This window comes from Athene noctua, chromosome 9 (genome assembly GCF_965140245.1).
Source record: "Athene noctua chromosome 9, bAthNoc1.hap1.1, whole genome shotgun sequence".
NCBI lineage: Eukaryota > Metazoa > Chordata > Aves > Strigiformes > Strigidae > Athene > Athene noctua.
In genome coordinates this window covers 5,954,629-5,972,326 of record NC_134045.1, presented here as the reverse complement: position 1 = coordinate 5,972,326, position 17,698 = coordinate 5,954,629, and the positions used below count along the sequence as shown (strand labels likewise).

The window sequence follows — 17,698 nt, the reverse complement described above, 5'->3', positions numbered from 1 at the left end:
GGCTGCTGCTTAGGAAGTGGAAGATTTCCCCACCTCTTAGTGCTCGTAAGTGGCTACTATAAATGTACCCGGTGTGGAAGGAATGGAGAAGTGCATGAAATTGAACAACTGCAGACTGGAGTGGCAGTGGCACACAGCAGTGGCCATCAGAAGCTCACGGTCCGTTGTCATGAATTCAGCTCAACAGTAACTTAACACTGCTCACGGCAATGGCAGAGCCCCTGTAAACACTGGCACAAGGCTGAGATTAAAACCAGAAAATGGTTTTGGTATTCCCACCCTGGCATCCTGCACAACACAGGGATGACTCGAGTATGTACCGAGGTAGGGAGTTTGCTCAGGCAAGTACTGAGCCTCCTCCATTCTGGCTGAAGTCAGTGCAAATTGAGAGCACTCAGCAACTCGTTTGAGTGATCTCAGGAATGGAAAATGCAGCACAACAAGGGCTAAACCTCAGTTAAACCCTGCTGCCTGTCCACATGCATCAGTGGATTTACAAAGAAGAAGAAAGAGAAAGGAAAAGGCTTGATCTAGAGACTAAATCAATAGGATTTTCATTTCATTTTCAAACAAGTTCCTGGAAGCCATTGATTGCAATGCCAGCCTTGCAAGTCAGATGACAAGACCCTTGGTCAAAAGGGGGTTCTTAAAGGAAAGAGAACAGAGCTCTACAAAGGTGGTTGTTTTCTCCAAAGCCTACATAAAACCACAGATGAATATCACATCAAGGCAGTGCTTTTCTCAGATGCTTTATCCTTGTGGGTAGCTGAGATGTTCAGAGGTGCTGGCACATCCATGCTAGAGTTACTTGTTCAGCCTCAAACAGCAATAAACAGCCAGGGCTGGGATTTCATGAATTTCCTGCATGTGTACAGTGACCACTAACACATTGCCAAGCATGGGTGGCCTCATTTGCTGAAGTAAACCAATTCAGCCAAACCCAGCACCAACTTTACCTGAAGAAAGGGATTCAGCATCCCAACACATTTACATTCCCAGCTGGCAATCCCACGCTGATCCAGGCCAGAGCTGATCTGTCACTAACAGCTGACAATTCCCCCTGGTTCATTTGCAGTGTGATGTAGCCCCTACTCCAGTTTGTCACCGTGGCCAAGATGCACAGGCTTTGCTTTCCCTGCTGCCAGCCAAGCACACTCAGCTCTGCAGTCACCCATCTTCTTCACCAAACCCAAATGGCTCTAATACATCACGGCAAACTTGCTGTCATTCCACAGGTGACCAAAGAGCTCCACAGCAGCATTTGTAAACATGCCTTCATTTTTCCTGTGATCTCCTGCCTCATTTTCCCCACTGGAGATGAAACATCAGTGTTTTCTCAAGCTGGCAGTTACCACTCATGGCTCCAGCACAGAAAAGCTGTCTGTGGTTAGATCAAGAAGAGCAGAGGCCACTCAGGGCAGTGGCTCAGGGCATCCTGTGTAGGATAAAGACCTAGATCCACCTCTGATACCCCCCTGTAACCCTGAGCGTTGCTGCCACACTAAGGACAGTGATTCCCATTCAGTTGAGATCTACCAGGAAATTTTTTATTGCTATTTTTGTTTCTTGCATTGCCCCAAAGAAATTGTATCTATCCTGCAGGCATCCACATGGGCTCAGAGGATGGGGAGGATCACTGACCTCCTCATCACGCTCACCTCAAACACCCAGAGAGCTGGCAGCTCTAGAGGCAGTCCCCACAGGCAGGTACTGATCAACCCCAACCAGACCTCACTGTAGCTCTCCAGTGCTCAGTACCAAAATTCCCTGCAGCAATCCCTTCTCATGGCCAGCCTAAACACCTGGCTGTCAGCCAGCCTTTGGGACTGGAGAGGACTACTAGAGGCACACTGCCAGGGAGGAGACATTTAGGGTCAGGGCTTGCTTCTCCAGGCTGCAGCCTAGTGCTGTGTAACATGAGGCTGATCCGGTTTTGCCCTGCATCCAGCCAGCAGCAATGGGGGAAGTGATGCTGGGGACCCCGTACGGTCTGGGTCAGCAAACCTCAGAGGCAGGGGAATGAGGCAGACAGAGCCTTCCCTGACCCAGGGCAGGGCAAGCTCAGCTCCACATCATCTCCAGCTTCTACTGTGCTGCACTGGGGAAACATATTTAGCTGATCTCTTCTCCCAAACACAAATAACCTGATTTTGGCAGAGAGCAAGTTTTGCTCCCCAGGGCTCAGGAGGAGAGACATTACTTCATCCACTTCCCATAGGGACAGTAACTAACCCAGTGCAGGAAAACTCAATCTGATTGACAGCTATGGAGCCGGAAGCAGACACTGCCTGCATCTTCAACCTGCCCTTGAAGTAATTAATCCAATAGCTGAAGCTGAGCACTCCCTTCCTTGCCCTGGGTATGCAGAGCCACAAAGGAGACTCTGAGCCTGGGTCTGTGATCCACAGCAAACAAGCTGAGATTTGCTTGAGGAGAGCTCCTGCTCAGGAATTGTCAGCCCTCCTGTAAGTCATGTAGGAATTTTGATGGAAAACAGGGTATTAATCTGCCAAATACCCAGATGGTTCATCAGCAGGCTTTTAGCACGAGGCTAGAGGCTTCCAGCGGGACTAAAACCACTGAGAACTATTCCTGCGCCCATCTCTTCGGGGGAAGCTGCTTTCTGGGTCTCTGCACCAAGAGGAGGAGACAGGACAGTAATGGAGCAGACATCCCTCCCTGAGGGCTGGCTCTTCTTGGACACGCTGTCTTCTAACACTCACATACAAGTACTGGCTCTGATCTCTCCCCTCAAAGAGGGCGAGACCCTGCCCCCAGACTTTTGCTTCTGTGTTAGTCTCACAGAGCCACCAAAGGAAAATGATCTGCATAATTACTCTTACTACTGGCAGCAATAAAAGTGTCTCAGTATATGGTGTCTGTCAGCCATGTACAAGCTTGCAGGGACTTTGCTAATTACTGAAGTTTCCTGCGCTGACAAAGAGATCCCCAGGGAGGTGGCAACCAATGAACCAATGGAAAAACTGTACAGAAGGATTTCAGCACCACACAACAGATCTCCTGGACTAGAAGCACATTTTAGCACCTTGCCACAAGGTCCTGTGGGCGCTGCAGGCACCCACATACAAGCACAGAATCTGGTCCTACACCCTGAAGACCACTCATCAGACCATAGTAGGTACTTCTTGGAGACAGGAGTCTAATATGAGTCAGGATTTAGAGAGGTCTGAGCAGAGAAGTGATTCTCCTTCCACAACTCCCAGCATCTCTCCAGCACCTCCTGTCTCTGGCAGCCTCCTTTACTCGCATGGAGCACCTGAAGCAGATGTTCTTGTTTCTGGGTGCTACGGGACTGCCGAGTTTGTTTTGCACTTCCAGCACAGCTCTGGGAAGCAGTCACGCATCTCCTTAACCACGTGCCCCTGAGCAAAGCTCACCCTCCCACACCAAGCTGGTGCTACACTGTCAGGTTGCAATAAACATCATGACTGCAGAAAACCAGGTCTGATGTACAAACAGCAGCACTCAGGGCAACCAGCTTGGGCATCTCACTTGAGCACCTCTTGAAAGCTAAAAGAATATTTAAGCTTTATGAAGACTGACTGGGTTGAGACTAGACTTAACTCTACAGACTTATTTTCCCACATCAACATGGGGTGGGCTAAAAGCCTTCTGGGAAGGTCCAAGCCACCAGCAGGATTTTTAGTGGCACTGAGTGCCAAACCCTTTCCAAACCTGTATGTGTGCTTGGCATGCAGGCTTCAGAAACCCCTTCTGATACCATAACCTGATGTGCTGTAGTCCAGAACATCCGAAGTCGCTCTCATTTCAGTATGAGCTGGGATTTTTCACACCCAGGCCCAGGTACATGGGGGAAATGAGGGAGTTAGGACATGTAAAGAAAGCAGTGAAGGTCAAATTTTCATTGTAAATCATTATGGTCTTCGCAGCAAAGACATTTTCTTCACACTCATCTGTAAAGTTTGTAGCAACAGGACTACTACCACCGCATATACAGTCTATCCAGGGGACAGTACCTGTTCTAAAGGATGCTCAATTCAAATCAAAGAATAGGCAAAGGCAAAACTGTGACTTATTCACACCGAGGAGCTCCATGTTTGCTTAAGCAATGCTAGAGACAGACTTGACTCAAGTTCAGCAAAAATTAAATCCACGCCACATGCACCTGATCCTGCATCAGTCACACTAACAACAGTGTGATTCACTGAGAACTACTGCCACTTGTGAGCAAGTCAAGACAGATACACAGTAAAGCAAGGAAAATGCCTCCCAAAACCCTAAGCTGCTATTTTGCTCTTACTGCCTCTATTTCATAAGAAACAGTCTGTTGGTGGCTCTGAAAGAGCAACCCAGCTGCTTTTTGTATGCAAGTCACAGGGAGTCTGACTTCACGCAGGACAAATTAGCCAGGGCTTGCCCCGCCAGGTTGGGTAATATTGTCTGGTGCTCTGCACTACACCTGCAATAAGCAGCTTTTAAGACTGATTGATTAAATGTTTCGGTTTCACTTCAGCAATTAATCTCAGCAACCTTTTACTTATTTGTATGCTTCAAAGCTTGAGAGATAATCCCTTAATTATTCCCTTGCTCTCCTCCTCAGTCTGTGGTTTATTGAAAAACAACCGCAGCGCCGTACTGACAGGCAGGAACAAATCCTGGCTTCATCTCCCAGGTAGCTGCACCATGTTCCAGGGAGGTTGCCCACCTCAGAGCCAGCAGACAGTTTGATCCCTGTGGCCTATCCATGAAAATCACTTTTGTAAAGATTAACCATAGAGGAATCAGGTGTTTCAGTAAGAACAAGACTCAGGTTTTCAAAGCAAGCCATGAAGATCCTGGCCCTGGATTCTTCACTTAGTCTTTTCATTTCACATGGTATAAACCCCACAGCCCTAACCTCTAGTGTAGTTAGTCCTGATCTAGTCCAGGAAAAGATCTATTCCTCTGAAGTTTATCCTATAGGTTCTCTATATCCATACAAATGAGGCACCTTTTGTCGTTCTCTCTCTGAAATTTCAGTAGTTCTTTCAAGAAAGTGTTACTCAAATCAATGAGCTACTCTGAGCGAGTGTAAACCATTCTCTCTGAATATGTCATTAACTGAAAAATATTAAGCAAAGCTGTGATAACTCAGAAGGCTACAAAGAGCTTATGATAAATATAGGAGCATTTCTAGAACTTGTACAAACTCAAGACAACTAAAATGCTCATTGCTGGGCTAAAGCATCACAGCAGCACCTAGGTGAGGACATGACACTTCCCAGGACTGAAGTTAAGGAATAGGGACAAAACAAACCTCTCTCAGGCAAGAGAAAATGCACACGAAATGCATTCAGGCAACTGAGGAAGTGTCTCAATCAGCATCACAAGATACCCCTGCTGAACCAAGGAAGACAGAAGCATTTTAACATCACACCTTCTTCTTAAGTTTTTCCCACTTAAAGTGACTTACAAAGCTGACAGCATTTTTGTGGCCTGAGCTTGGCTTCTCGTACCCTAATATAAATTTTATACCTATCTCGGGAGGCAGCAAGCACTCCCTGCCAAATCCCAAGAGCCCTCAAGTCCTGGATGCTTTAGTTCTGATGCTGTGAAGAGTGGGATGTAGGCGGATAGAGAGGAAGGTTAAAAAATGGTCTGTGGCAAGACAACAGAGAAGTGGTATAGGGGACAGAGGTGTGTAAGAGACAGGGGGCATTTAGAGAGAGTCCGACAGACATATGCATTCCCCACATTACACTTCAAACAGAGCATTGTCTAGGAATAACACTTTGCACCTGCATGTGCACGCTGCAATGGAGAATCAAGGTTCCTCCTTCCTCCACTCAGCAACTCCCAGGAAAGCAGCATGCCAAAAATCTCATTCCTGCTTGAGGGGATCCACTTTAACAACCCCCTAAACACCAACTATTTGTCACTGTTCCCTAAGGTAAAGGACAGGGGAGGTACACCTGGAGAGGGAATTAAGGTGGCTGCCACAAGGGGAAATGATGGTAAATTACTGTCATGGGGGTGTGCTGGGTGGAGAACACCGTGCTGACGCCAGGGATGGACCAGCACACAGCCACACAGGACACAGACAGACTCAGCCTTTGCCCCTTATCTGCTCCCTTCTAAGCACTGAAACATGCAGAGGTTTTGAAAGAAAAGCTTTTAAACGTAGTTTGCAGAGCAAGCTTAACATTATTCTGCTTAGAAAGGGCTCTGTTCTGAAGGATGCAGAGAGTGTGCACCACCTGGTGCCCAGCACTTACCTGTATCATAGTGAACTACCAGTGAACTGGAGGGATCCCCGGTCTTCAGCGGGTGAAACTCCACTGTCACTTGCATGGTGTCACCAAGATTCCCGGTGGAGGGATTGACAGAGAAGGGGCTGCAGCGCAGAGGAGGAGACACATCAGGGCTATTGTGGGAGATTTGTGGACTATACTGCTTTTGCAGTCCACTCCACTTCAGCTCACTTGTGCACAGAACATAGAGGATCAGAAACAGCACTACTGACTCTCACTTCTGAAGAGATCCAGCTCTATAAACACCCTGTGGTATCAAAATGACCTCATCTCCCCCATACTCTGCATCCCCTTCTCTGCAGGGAGGTTGAAGAGTCCAACCACCACAACCAGAGGATGGTTTTTGAGGAGCACAGAGATGGTGAGAGCTACCTGCACGCACAACTTGACACTGACTTCCTCAGGAATCTTGTCTTTTCCTGACACCTATAAACCCCACTTCAAGAGATGCAAATGTCAGGGTATTACCTGTCCCAGTAAGACTACAAGCCTAGAAATCAGACAGAGAGAATAAAAATCTTTCTGGAAGACCAGAGAATAATTACAGTTTAATTTGCAGAATTCTTTTTTTTTTTTTTTTTTTAAACCTTGAAAACATCCTGGTTTAGCCTAAGAAAGGGCAGGTTTCATCAGTATTACAATGAAAGCTGCTCTAAGAAAAGGAACAATCAGAAAAAGCTGCATGAGTGCAAATGCAATGACATGGAAACAGGACACAAAAGGAGGATCCCATTTACAGCCTGAACGATTAAATCCCTGGCTAAAGGAAGTGCCACGACCAGGAGGATTGCAAGGCGAGTTTAACAGGAGGTTTTCTGTGTATTCACAAGCACTGCAATCTGGGACTCTGGGTTGTAACCCAAGCTCAGTAACTTTTTGCTTGGCCCACCAAACAAATTTTGTGCAATGCGTTGGAAATAATTACAATAATGTGTTGAGGTACTTTGGATTTAATATGAGCAATTATGGTTTGTTGCCAGGTAAACGGCTCTTGGCTGACAGACACAAAACTCTGTGTCCCTGTGCTGTAATGCAAAGGGACAAGTCAGGTGAAACGTGCTCCTGCACAGTGGCAGCTGGGCTTTGTGGCTCTTCTACAGCTCCACTTAGAAGCAAAAGTTACTGGTTTTAGTGCTTTGCTGGTGGTCAATTTCTCACCTTAAAAACATGTTTTACCATGAAGAGTTTTACTATGATTAGAGAATGCAACACACACAAAAATAATGAGAACAACTGGAGCCATGTGCAAGCTGAACTTTGTTCATGTAAGTAGTGACAGCTGATGAAATTGCTGGAGTTTCTGTTCATTAAGGAGATGTTGCTGCAATTAGGGGCCTGACCTGTTCCCATTACAGTTAGTGAGAACACTGCTACCAAAGCACTGGGCCTGAAATGTTTATGTGCTGGACCTGAGGCTTTCGAGAGAGAGGAGGAAAGTCAAGGCACCACCAGCCTCAGAACTGGGCTGCTCTGTGTGGTCCTGCATCTGCACTGATGGTTATGCCAGGACTGCTAAAGGTCTCTGCTGGTGCTTGAGTGGGATCACTGCCTGGTGTGGGAAAGGCACAGATTTTGGGTTTTTTCCCCTCTTCGTTTGCCAGAGATGTTGCCAGAACAGAAAAGCTGCTAGTGAAGGGACATCCCGGACAGCGCTTCAGCACTAACTCCCATCCCATCACCTTCCTACTCCTTCCCGACGTCTACATACTCCTGCCCCCAGATGGATGGGATGGGAATAACACTCCTGGGGGTGACTTCAGGGGATGCCTGAGAAAGAAGGTATCTTCATGTTTTCAAATTACCAGAAGAAGAGGATCCACCCAAATTCAGGACTCATTTCTCAGGACTGAGAAACAGAGCGCAAATCAGACACTGCCTGTTCTACATCCCACCTGATGCTGTACTCACAGGACAACTCTCTTACTGCTTTGGCAGTAAGATCGTTATCCCTCACACAGACCTGATTCTCCAAGACCCAAAGATGCAAGATCCATGGTTAAGCTTAACTCCCCTGAATTTCAGTCAACATCACTAAGTGGTTGCCTGGAGCCTACAGATAAGAAGAGATGCTAAGGAGACATCCCTGATACACTGTAATAGCCAAACGAAAACCACTGCCGAGAGATGAATCTGGCAGGCTAAACTTTGGCTTTTTATCCACTAATTGTGAGCTGCTCTTTAAGATAATTTTCATCCTGTTAGATCTACCCTTTTAATGAATCACCACTGCTCCTGAAAGTCAGAAAAGATAAAGTTTGGAGGTTTTTTAATAGCTTGTTTTCTTCTGACATGCTTTTTAACTATGTCCATTTGCATGTTTGCTTTGTTGTACATCATCTAAACTTTCACAGGTCCAGATCTCCCAATGGCACCTTCCAATCCCCAGCTTGTATAAACTTATCTAGCCACACCAATTTAGGAGAGACCTGCCCATTAGTACTTGCTGAGATCTTGCCTATTATTGCCCTTCAGAAAGAAAGCAACCCTAGATTCATAAGCAATTTCATAATGATATACGTTGGCATTTACATCTTGCTTACTTTCACCAGGCAACAGCTCCCTATCCTGACAGAGTTGGGCAAAAGTTATGTCCTGTGATGATACCAAGGGTCAAATACTCCTGACATAATTGAGAAACACGATTGACAAGCGAACAAAGCTGGCAGTTCTGTGGCTCAGGCTCCCAAACCACCACACCACCTTTTCTCCTGCAACCACACCTTTGGTAAATGCAGTGTGCAAGGAGGCTGCAACATACTTCAAGTGCCATGGCATGTTTATCTTCTGCAACCAACCTTTCCTTGGTCTACTGGTGCCTTAATGTGCATTATAAAATCATTGGAGTTTGGGAGAATCGATTTCATTACAAGGTACCTTCAAAGCCAAGACAGTAAAATTACTGGCGACTGAATTGCCTCATCTGTCCACTAGGATCTATTGCAGGAAAAAAAGCAAATATCATTTAATCTTAGCATATGTTTTTTTTAGTAATGGTATAACAGCCAAAGTCAAGCAGTGTAACTGTTCCAGTAAACCCAGACTGTTACAGTCAAAGCATCCAGGACTCCATCTTGGTGCTGAAAAATCCTGTGTGGAGTCAGCATCTCGCCAGCTCTATATTTCCCTCTTCCACTGCAGCTAGGCTCTATTTTCACATCCTTGGATAGCCTTTGTACACCCTATGGTAACTCTCCAATCTCATGCCTCCATGTAGTGTATGGGTACTACAGGGAGGGATGCAAGGGGGCTCAAGGTACTGTGCCTTGCAGGATCATTTCCTGAGCTTTCAGAGCTTGGTGGGGACATTCCTAAATGGATCTTATCTCGGACTTATCCTCTCTGGCCCCATAGCATGGCACAGCACAACGTTGGCACTGTCAGGGAAAGGCAGAGCTGCACTGAGATCTGCTTCCAGACACCACTTTCAACTTGAATGTACTGGAATGACATTTATCTCCGTGAATGTCATGGAGCAGAAACTCATTATCCTGCCTTAACAATGAGACAACAGGAAGAGACATTTTCTATTTAGACTATTATTATTTTTTATTACCATGCTATGCAGTTAAGAGCTGGGTATGGACCTGCAGAGGGAGGAGAGGCACAAAGCCAGACTGCGTAACGGGGAGTGCTTTGGTGGTTTTCGCCCTCCATGAAGAAGTGGTCAAAATGCAGCCATGTAGCAAGGGAGAGCTCTGAATGGGGAACAGCAGAAGGATGCTGAATTGGCCCCATGGATTCACTTAAGAGCTCTTTCCTGGAGGGAAATGCACAACAGAAAACATCGAAGTCTTTAGATAAACGAGTAACAGGCAGGGAACGTCATCGTGAAGTGACCAGATGTAAGAGCTGAGCTCTCAGTACTGACTGAGAGGAAAGGTTAGGGTTGGAGATGGGCTGAAAAATGCACTTAAGGTGAAAGCAGACAGCTAATGCTTGATGCCACAGAGAAGGGAATCCAGGGAAAGGAAGCAAGGAAAAGCGATATGAGCAGCACGATGGACTAGGAAATGGTGGCATCTGCAGCTGACTCTTGAATGGGCAAGAGCCTGAACTTGCTTAGGCCAGGAAAGAGAGGTTTAAATTGTATAGATAGACAATAAAGCATACAGAGGTCACCTGATGGGTCTATAAGCTTAGACAGGTCTCTCAATTCCGTTCTCCCCCACTAATCATCCTCCTCCTCCTCTCACATGCAAGCATGCTTCTACATATCGACACACACCAAAGCTGTTTTGCGATATTAAGACTGGCCTTAACAGAACACCATATCCTTAAGAATGGGAATAAGAAGAGACTAAACCAGTCCTGAATTTAAGTCTGTAAGGCTGGTCCTCCTTTCCCCTCACACCTATGCTGTAACTCTTGATTACTGCATCTCATATTTACACTTTAAGCTCTCCAGGACAGGGAACATAGATCATTCATTTCCAAAGTACAGTTTTAAGTGTTCTGTGATAATAATTCATCATCAAGTTATTACCGAAGTCTTTCCAAAGAATTAGTGACATTAAGCTTCACTACCTCTGTTAATAATAATGCAGCTTTTGTTATAGCCTCTATAACAGGGAAATGAATCCCCTAACATTAGAAGGAGAATGGCCTCTCTTGTGAAAACCTCTGTAAAAATATTCCTACAAAGACAGTTGCCAGCTAATGATCTGCAAGGACTGTGGAGTGGTCTGTTGGTCTGATTCTCAAGCCAACTTGTCATGCCAGCTGGGAGGCCAATTCTCTTCTGCTGGGGTTGCTAGAACCACAGGGCTCACCTGGCAGCTCCGTGGTCAGTAGCTGAGCACAGGCAGTAAGGAACCAACCATTGATGGCTACTATCAAGAGACTCAGTCATTAATGTGAAAACTCACAGGTATGGCAGAGAAAATAATCAAGAAAAGAGTTGGTGCAGTGCAGTCAGGATATGTCACTCCATATGGTCCCCCAGCGCTGACTGGAATAACCACTCCTGGCACACCATGGCCTCATCACATAGAGAGAACATGGTTGTTCTGGTCTTGGGCTGCAAGAGGACACCCTGACCTGCTCAAGGGGAGGGAACACACAGTTTGGTGGAGGATACCAAACCGGGGGGCACAGTTGATGCACTGGAGGGCTGGGCTGTTATTCAGAGGGACAACGGGCTGGAGAAGTAGGCTGATGGGAACTTCACGTAGTTCAAGGATAGAAAAAGTGAAATCCTGTATTTGGAGTGGAATAACTCCTAGTACAGGGTGGGCACTGATGGGACAGAAAGCATTTCTACAGAAGAAAACCTTAGGGGCTGGAGCACAGGACACACAGGGAGATGCTGAGATAAATGGGTCTGTATGGTCTTGAGAAGGAAAGATGAAAGCTGATCTTACTGCTTGTGGTACTTTGCCAGCCTGATCCAACTTTGACACTGATCTTTGCTTCAAGCAGTGTGTTGGCTCAGATGATCTCCAGAGGTCAGTTCCAACCAAAGTTATTCTATGATTTTATCTTCTAATTCAACCCAATTCCATTTCACATATTCCCTAAATCTCTCATATCTCCTATACATCTTGTGTATATGTATAGGCAGATGGTAGATAGACAGGCTTTAGATCTCAACCTTTAAAGAAAGTTCCCAGTGAAGAATTCATTATGACATGCTGCTGAATACTTAAAGAAAAAAAAAAAAAAAAAAAGAGAGCAGAAACTTCAGAGTATTTAAAAAGAAATCTGACAGAAAGTCAGGGCAACTTAATTAGAATAAAATGCTGCTTATATTCAAAGATTTAAATCATCTGTTTGAAATTTCAAACTGGCTTTCAAAAGTTCATAATGAAATGGAGGAGATGACAGATGCCCTCAACTGACAAGGGAAACCATATCAGCTTTCGATCTCTGTACACATGCAATCCAGTTATTCAGAATATTTTTTGGTGTAGTTTAAAATAAAACGTTTGCAGTGCTTCCCATTTCTTTATTGCAAATCAGGACTGAAATATTTAATTGCTGAAGTTCAGAAACTCTTCAAACCCATATCAAGCAGGATTCAACATGTGCTGTATCACTCAATAGAAGAGTTGGAAAGTACATTGCAGAAAGATGCTAGACTTCACTGAGTATTTATTTTGGTGGTGACATCTAGATCTAGAGATCCCAGAGAAAAACTGTGCAGTGATTTGCAAGTTCCTGCCTAAGTGTTTCCACAGTGAAAAGAAGCAGCCTCCTTAAATAGCATCCTAGAAGCCTGCTTAAATAGCCTTGCCAGGCTTTGGTGGCAGCTCCTCTTGAACCCTCAATGTTTTACAGGAGAAAAGTAAAATGTTGTCTTTTGAGCCCTGTTTTCCTGGGGAAAAAGTTGAAGAAACTCAGGTGCGCCAAGTCAGACCGCTGGTCTTTGCTGTATTCTTGACCTCAGACCTCTGGGACCAAGCAACTCACAACTAATCACCTGCCAACTGAACCAATTTCCTTGCAGCTGTGGTGTCAAAAAGACACTACCCTCTCTGATTCAGCAAATTGGAAAACCAGTGACTGTCTTCTGAGACCAAAAGGAACAGTACAGGCTGTCCACAACACAACTCATGTCAGGCTTTTGATTAGGGGACCACCACGTGCTAGTAGCCTCCCAGAGAAGGGGTGTCTTTGGCCAACACTGGTATGTAACCATTTCAGAAGGTATTCATGATCAGGAGGTTGCAAGCTGGATACTTACAGATTCTAGCACTCTCCAGAAAATCTGGGAGAGATAAAGCTCTAGAAGAAAAGGCCCCCAACCCATGCACCAGACACTTGCTGCATCTTTTGCCTGTGTCCTCATTAGCATTCTGCTTTGGGGCTATGGTGCAGTTTTGAAGCCAGTGTCTGCTCATCTCCACTTAAGAGCTCATTTTACTTAGCATTTGGTCCCAGGGATCAGACCAAACCTACCAGATAATAAAGTTCCTGGACCACACAGTGTTCTTCTCGGGGCCTCAATACCAATTGCTTTGATCTACGATCTCTAATTGCACTTGCTAATATAGACATGGCTGCTGATAAATTCTTAAATGTCTCTTTCACCAGCTCTTAGCTCGCCCATTTCTTAACACCATGTTTGGTCTACAGGAACCGAGCTCCTAGAGCTGTCACCTGCCTGCCATGCAGCATCTTACACAGCCCAAGTTGCCTTCCTACGTTTGCTCTTTCAATCTAATAGAATCATCTTGCAAGATGCTGTGTTGGAGTTGTACCACTGCAGTACAAAACCTCACTGCAGCATGCAGAGTTTTATCAAAGGCTGCATCACGCTTAAAACACTATACGCAACAGCAAAACCCACATGTTCTGCCCATTTCCAGCTACTGCTACAATACAGCAGCTCAGATGCTCTGGTTCCTTCTTGTTACTGTTTACCAACCATATTATCATGCAACAGTGTTTTGCACAAAGACAATGAGCTCCTTTACCTCTCAGTGCTAATGCGGTAGCGAGCCTCCCGGTTACCGATGTTGCAAACCAGCAGAGTTTTCTGGGAGCTGTACTTGACTGGACAGACAGAAGTTCAGCTGGTCAGGGAAGTCCAGGATAGCTCAGGCACCTATAGCTCAGATTGGCATAATAAACTTTCTGTGATACAGGTGAGCTAGTGGAAATAATCCTGAAGGGAAAGAAACAGTCTCAGCACGGTGCATTAGTACCATCCCACAGCAGAAGAAAAACTGCTGTTTTCTATAACTCTAACAGCAGCATCCAATAATGTCATAGTACTTTTTACCTTAATGACCTTTCATTCCAGTAGCATGACTTGAACGGGGCTGTTAACTTGCAAAGAAGAAACACCACCACTGATTCACCAGCTTTCACAGCAAGCTGCCAGAACCAGACAAATTATCCGATACTTTGATTCGGAGGCACCAAAATAGAGCAATTTCATGTAAGGGATTTCAGCAGTAACAAGAACCCGTTTCGATCACCACTGCAGATGATCAAAGGGTCCACCAAGAACTCTGTTGTGCCAAGCACTGACTGCAATCCCAGCAACACAGTGACCTCACTGACGCTGGCCAGGGGACGCTCAGGTGCGTTAATTTTAAAAGGGACTTTGACCACGTGCATGATCAACACTCGGTCTGCAGTGAAACACTTCACAGGCTGGACACGGTAATTGTTTTAATGTCAGGTGAGCATAGGGTACCTGCGTATTTCCCACCCCTTCCCAGAACATTGTAGGGACAAGGCTGGGGACACACCCCCTTAAAAAGCTATCTGATCCATCTCCCCACCCCAGAACTGGCTGAGCTCTGCACCCAAACTATTCTTGCAAGATGTTTGTCAAGTATTTAAAAGCACTAACAATGCTACCCATGCCCTCAGCAGCCTTTTCAAGCTTTACCCTAAATTTAAGAGTTCTTCCTGTGTCTAATCTCAATTTCCCTTTCCAGCTCACCTAGCCTCAGAGGACACAGGAGATCACTTTGCTTCCTCTCTGCTGCAGAGCTGATGCCTTATTAGCATGCCTACCTGAGGCAGGTGGTAGCAGGAGCTGCAGATGGGAGACACTGGGACAGCCCTGCCAGAGCAAACTCAGCTGTGCTATTCCCCCTCATTGGCTCGTTCACAAAAGAGCCAGACAGTCCCCCTCAGCTGCCTGGCATTTAGCAGCAGGAAGGCAAATCAAATAATCAAAATCATTTTACTGTAGGGAGGAGCAGACCCATCTTCAGATGGACGGTGTGGCATTGCAGTGCTGCAAGTATCCCCTTGCCCCCGCTGGAATCAGTGGTAAAACCTGCAGCAGGGCCAGGAGCCATTACCTCCAGCAGCTCTCTTATCGATGAATTGATAAAAGCTCTGCATCTTATCACTCACTTGCTGTCCTGATCTTTTTTTTCCTCGGTGCTTTTAAGTCGTTTGATATTTTTATCATTGTTGAAGCAGCAAGCAGACAAATTGATTTAGGAATTGCATAAACAAACTCTCTTAACCAGAACAGATTCAGATCCCTCTGTGCCTGGAATTTCCTGCTCTCCCATACCCGTCCCCTCCAAGCCTGGAAGAGACCTAAGGCAGCCAGAGGAGGCACAGACACAGAGCTACTGCTTTAACCCAACAACTAACACCCAGCACTACCCCCCAGCTGGGGTTTAAGGATGCTGTCACAGCCAAGATGTAAAAAGAACAAAGAAGGATCTTTTTCTCTAGACATATCAAATATTCACACTGGACCTTGCAGAAGAGCTTTTGCATCTCATATTTGGAAGGTAAAATAGCAGGAAGGGAACTGCAGCAAATGACCTATGGAATTGAGTATCACATTTCAGTAGAGCGTTTCATCTTCAGCAAGTCTTTCTGAATTAGCAATTTTGTACTCAATCTTGAAGCCTAAGCCATCTAAAATAAAAGGTATGGGCAGCCCAAGTGAATTTAAAGCACCTACTATCGGGGTACTTCACATCCTGGACTGTTTAGATCATCAGAAACTGCATTAGCAAATGAAGAATGCTATTTACTTTTTTTTTTTTTTTTGGTTGTTCCTTTGGCCACACTGCTCTAACAAAGGCACTGTAAATCCACTTGAAAGCTGCCTGCCTTGTTAAGTCTTGGCATGCCATATTTACTTATCTCTCCCTTCCAGATGCCAGGTAGACAAAGGAGGATGCAAGGAGTTCAGATCAGCAGAGGGATAAAGAAAAAAGAAACTTCAACAATTTGAGGTATTTAAGGGAAATAACAGGAAACCATTTTCAAGTCACTGTCACTGCTAAGGAGCAAGTGGATCCACAGCAATGTAAATAAGAGCCCAAGGAATAAATGCCTCCCCCAGGTGTAAACCCCCAGAAGCGAGCACATGCCACCTTCCTAGCTCTGCTGTTGGGAAGGGGCACTGGGACTGCCTGCACGGGGAAAGGGACTTCTCCAGGTACACGAAGGCAAGGAAAAAGCAACAGGGATTTGGCCTCACAGAGACAAACATGACCTTGAGACAGAAAGTTGCCTCTCGCCATTCATGCACCCACACGTTGCGTGCCAAGCCCCTTCTCCAGGGACGCTGCCCCCTGCACAAGGCTTGACTCACAGCTCTCCAGAGTGTGCTGACCCTTCAGCCACACTCTATGACCCCACCAAAATGGGACCTTGCACCAAGCTGAACAGTCTCAAGCCAAACGGGGAGAAAGCCAAGGGAAGAGGGGTGCTAGACAGAAGCTGGCTGCTCAGGCTGCTGTGAACCCACAATCCCATGAGCTTTTGCAAGCTGGATCACCCTCCCTCGGGAGGAGATAGAGGCTGCAGTTCTCCACTGCAGCACTGCCCTGTGTTACCAGCTCTGCTGGGCACTTGCTTACAGTCTACTGGCACAGCTGAAACCAGTTTACAGCCTTGTTTTACTTTGCAACTGCAAACCCTTAGACTGTTTCAAACTAGGTTTCGAAATAAACATGCCTGGGTGAGAGAGGGGTTGCATCACTTTTATGCTTTAAAGATTGTTAAAGACCCACCATCTTCAGGCTAGAGATTTTAATGAAAATACAACTTCATCCATCATACAACTCCTCTCCCAGTTTCAAGGAAAACACCTGTCACTGTACAATGGTTCCTCTTCTCTTACTCACCTTTGAGCAGCAATAAGTTACAAGCTCTGGCATTTGAATTGGCACCCAATGAAATTAAAGAACTCTTGTGTCTCAGAGATGGCATTTCAGGCTCTTTGCAACCTCAGACTAACATTAATTACTGTCACAGTGATACCAACTTCACTGCCCAGTACACCAGCAAACACAGATGTTGGTTTTGCTGCATAACTAATCCTAAATACTTCACTAAATTCCTTGCAGCAGACAACTTCTAGCACGAGGTAATGTAGCAAGTCAAGCAGGGAAAGCTCCCTGCTGAAACCAGGATATCATAAGGGCTGGAAAATAAGGGTCATTAAAAGAGAGGAGGGACTGGAGGATGAAGACAGCTTCCCATGAGAAGGGGTGGCCCTTCTGCCTCCCTCAGCCACCAATTCACAGGAGACTTTGAAACCAGTCACTTTGCTCCAGGTTTATTTTGAGCAGGACTATTTGCCTTGATTTTCTGCCCCTTTCATCCCCACAAGAGTCATCTTAAAATTATACTTGGAATTACTTCTGTGTGCTACAAAACATCTAACAGCACCCAACTGAATTTTAAAGGAGTTAATTTCAGTAATGCAATAACTCATCAGCCTGTCATATTTCATATTAATCAATGAGCATTAATTCAGTCTCCACTGAGCATCAGTAATGAATTTGGCAAACCTTACAGACTGAACTTCTATTGCTTGAAAATATTCTATTGCTACAGCGAAAAGAGCGAGAGGACAAAACAGAGTAAGTGCTATGTTTTCATAGGCTTCTTGCTTCCTTCTTCCTTTAAGATAATCTATTAATAAGCCAAAGGACATACAAATGTATGTGTTCCTGTCTGTGTATTTGCCATGGTTTCCAATTAGGTGG

General features: G+C 45.5%; 1 protein-coding gene across 1 annotated transcript in view; it reads right to left on the bottom strand.

Moving 5' to 3' along the window:
• HYDIN (HYDIN axonemal central pair apparatus protein) overlaps positions 1 to 17,698 on the bottom strand; it is a 152,597-nt gene that overhangs the window by 93,931 nt on the left and 40,968 nt on the right. The window contains 4 exon segments of the mRNA XM_074913662.1: positions 6,237 to 6,355; positions 13,688 to 13,777; positions 13,779 to 13,848; positions 13,851 to 13,878. Of these exon segments, the coding sequence (XP_074769763.1) occupies positions 6,237 to 6,355; positions 13,688 to 13,777; positions 13,779 to 13,848; positions 13,851 to 13,878 (307 nt within the window).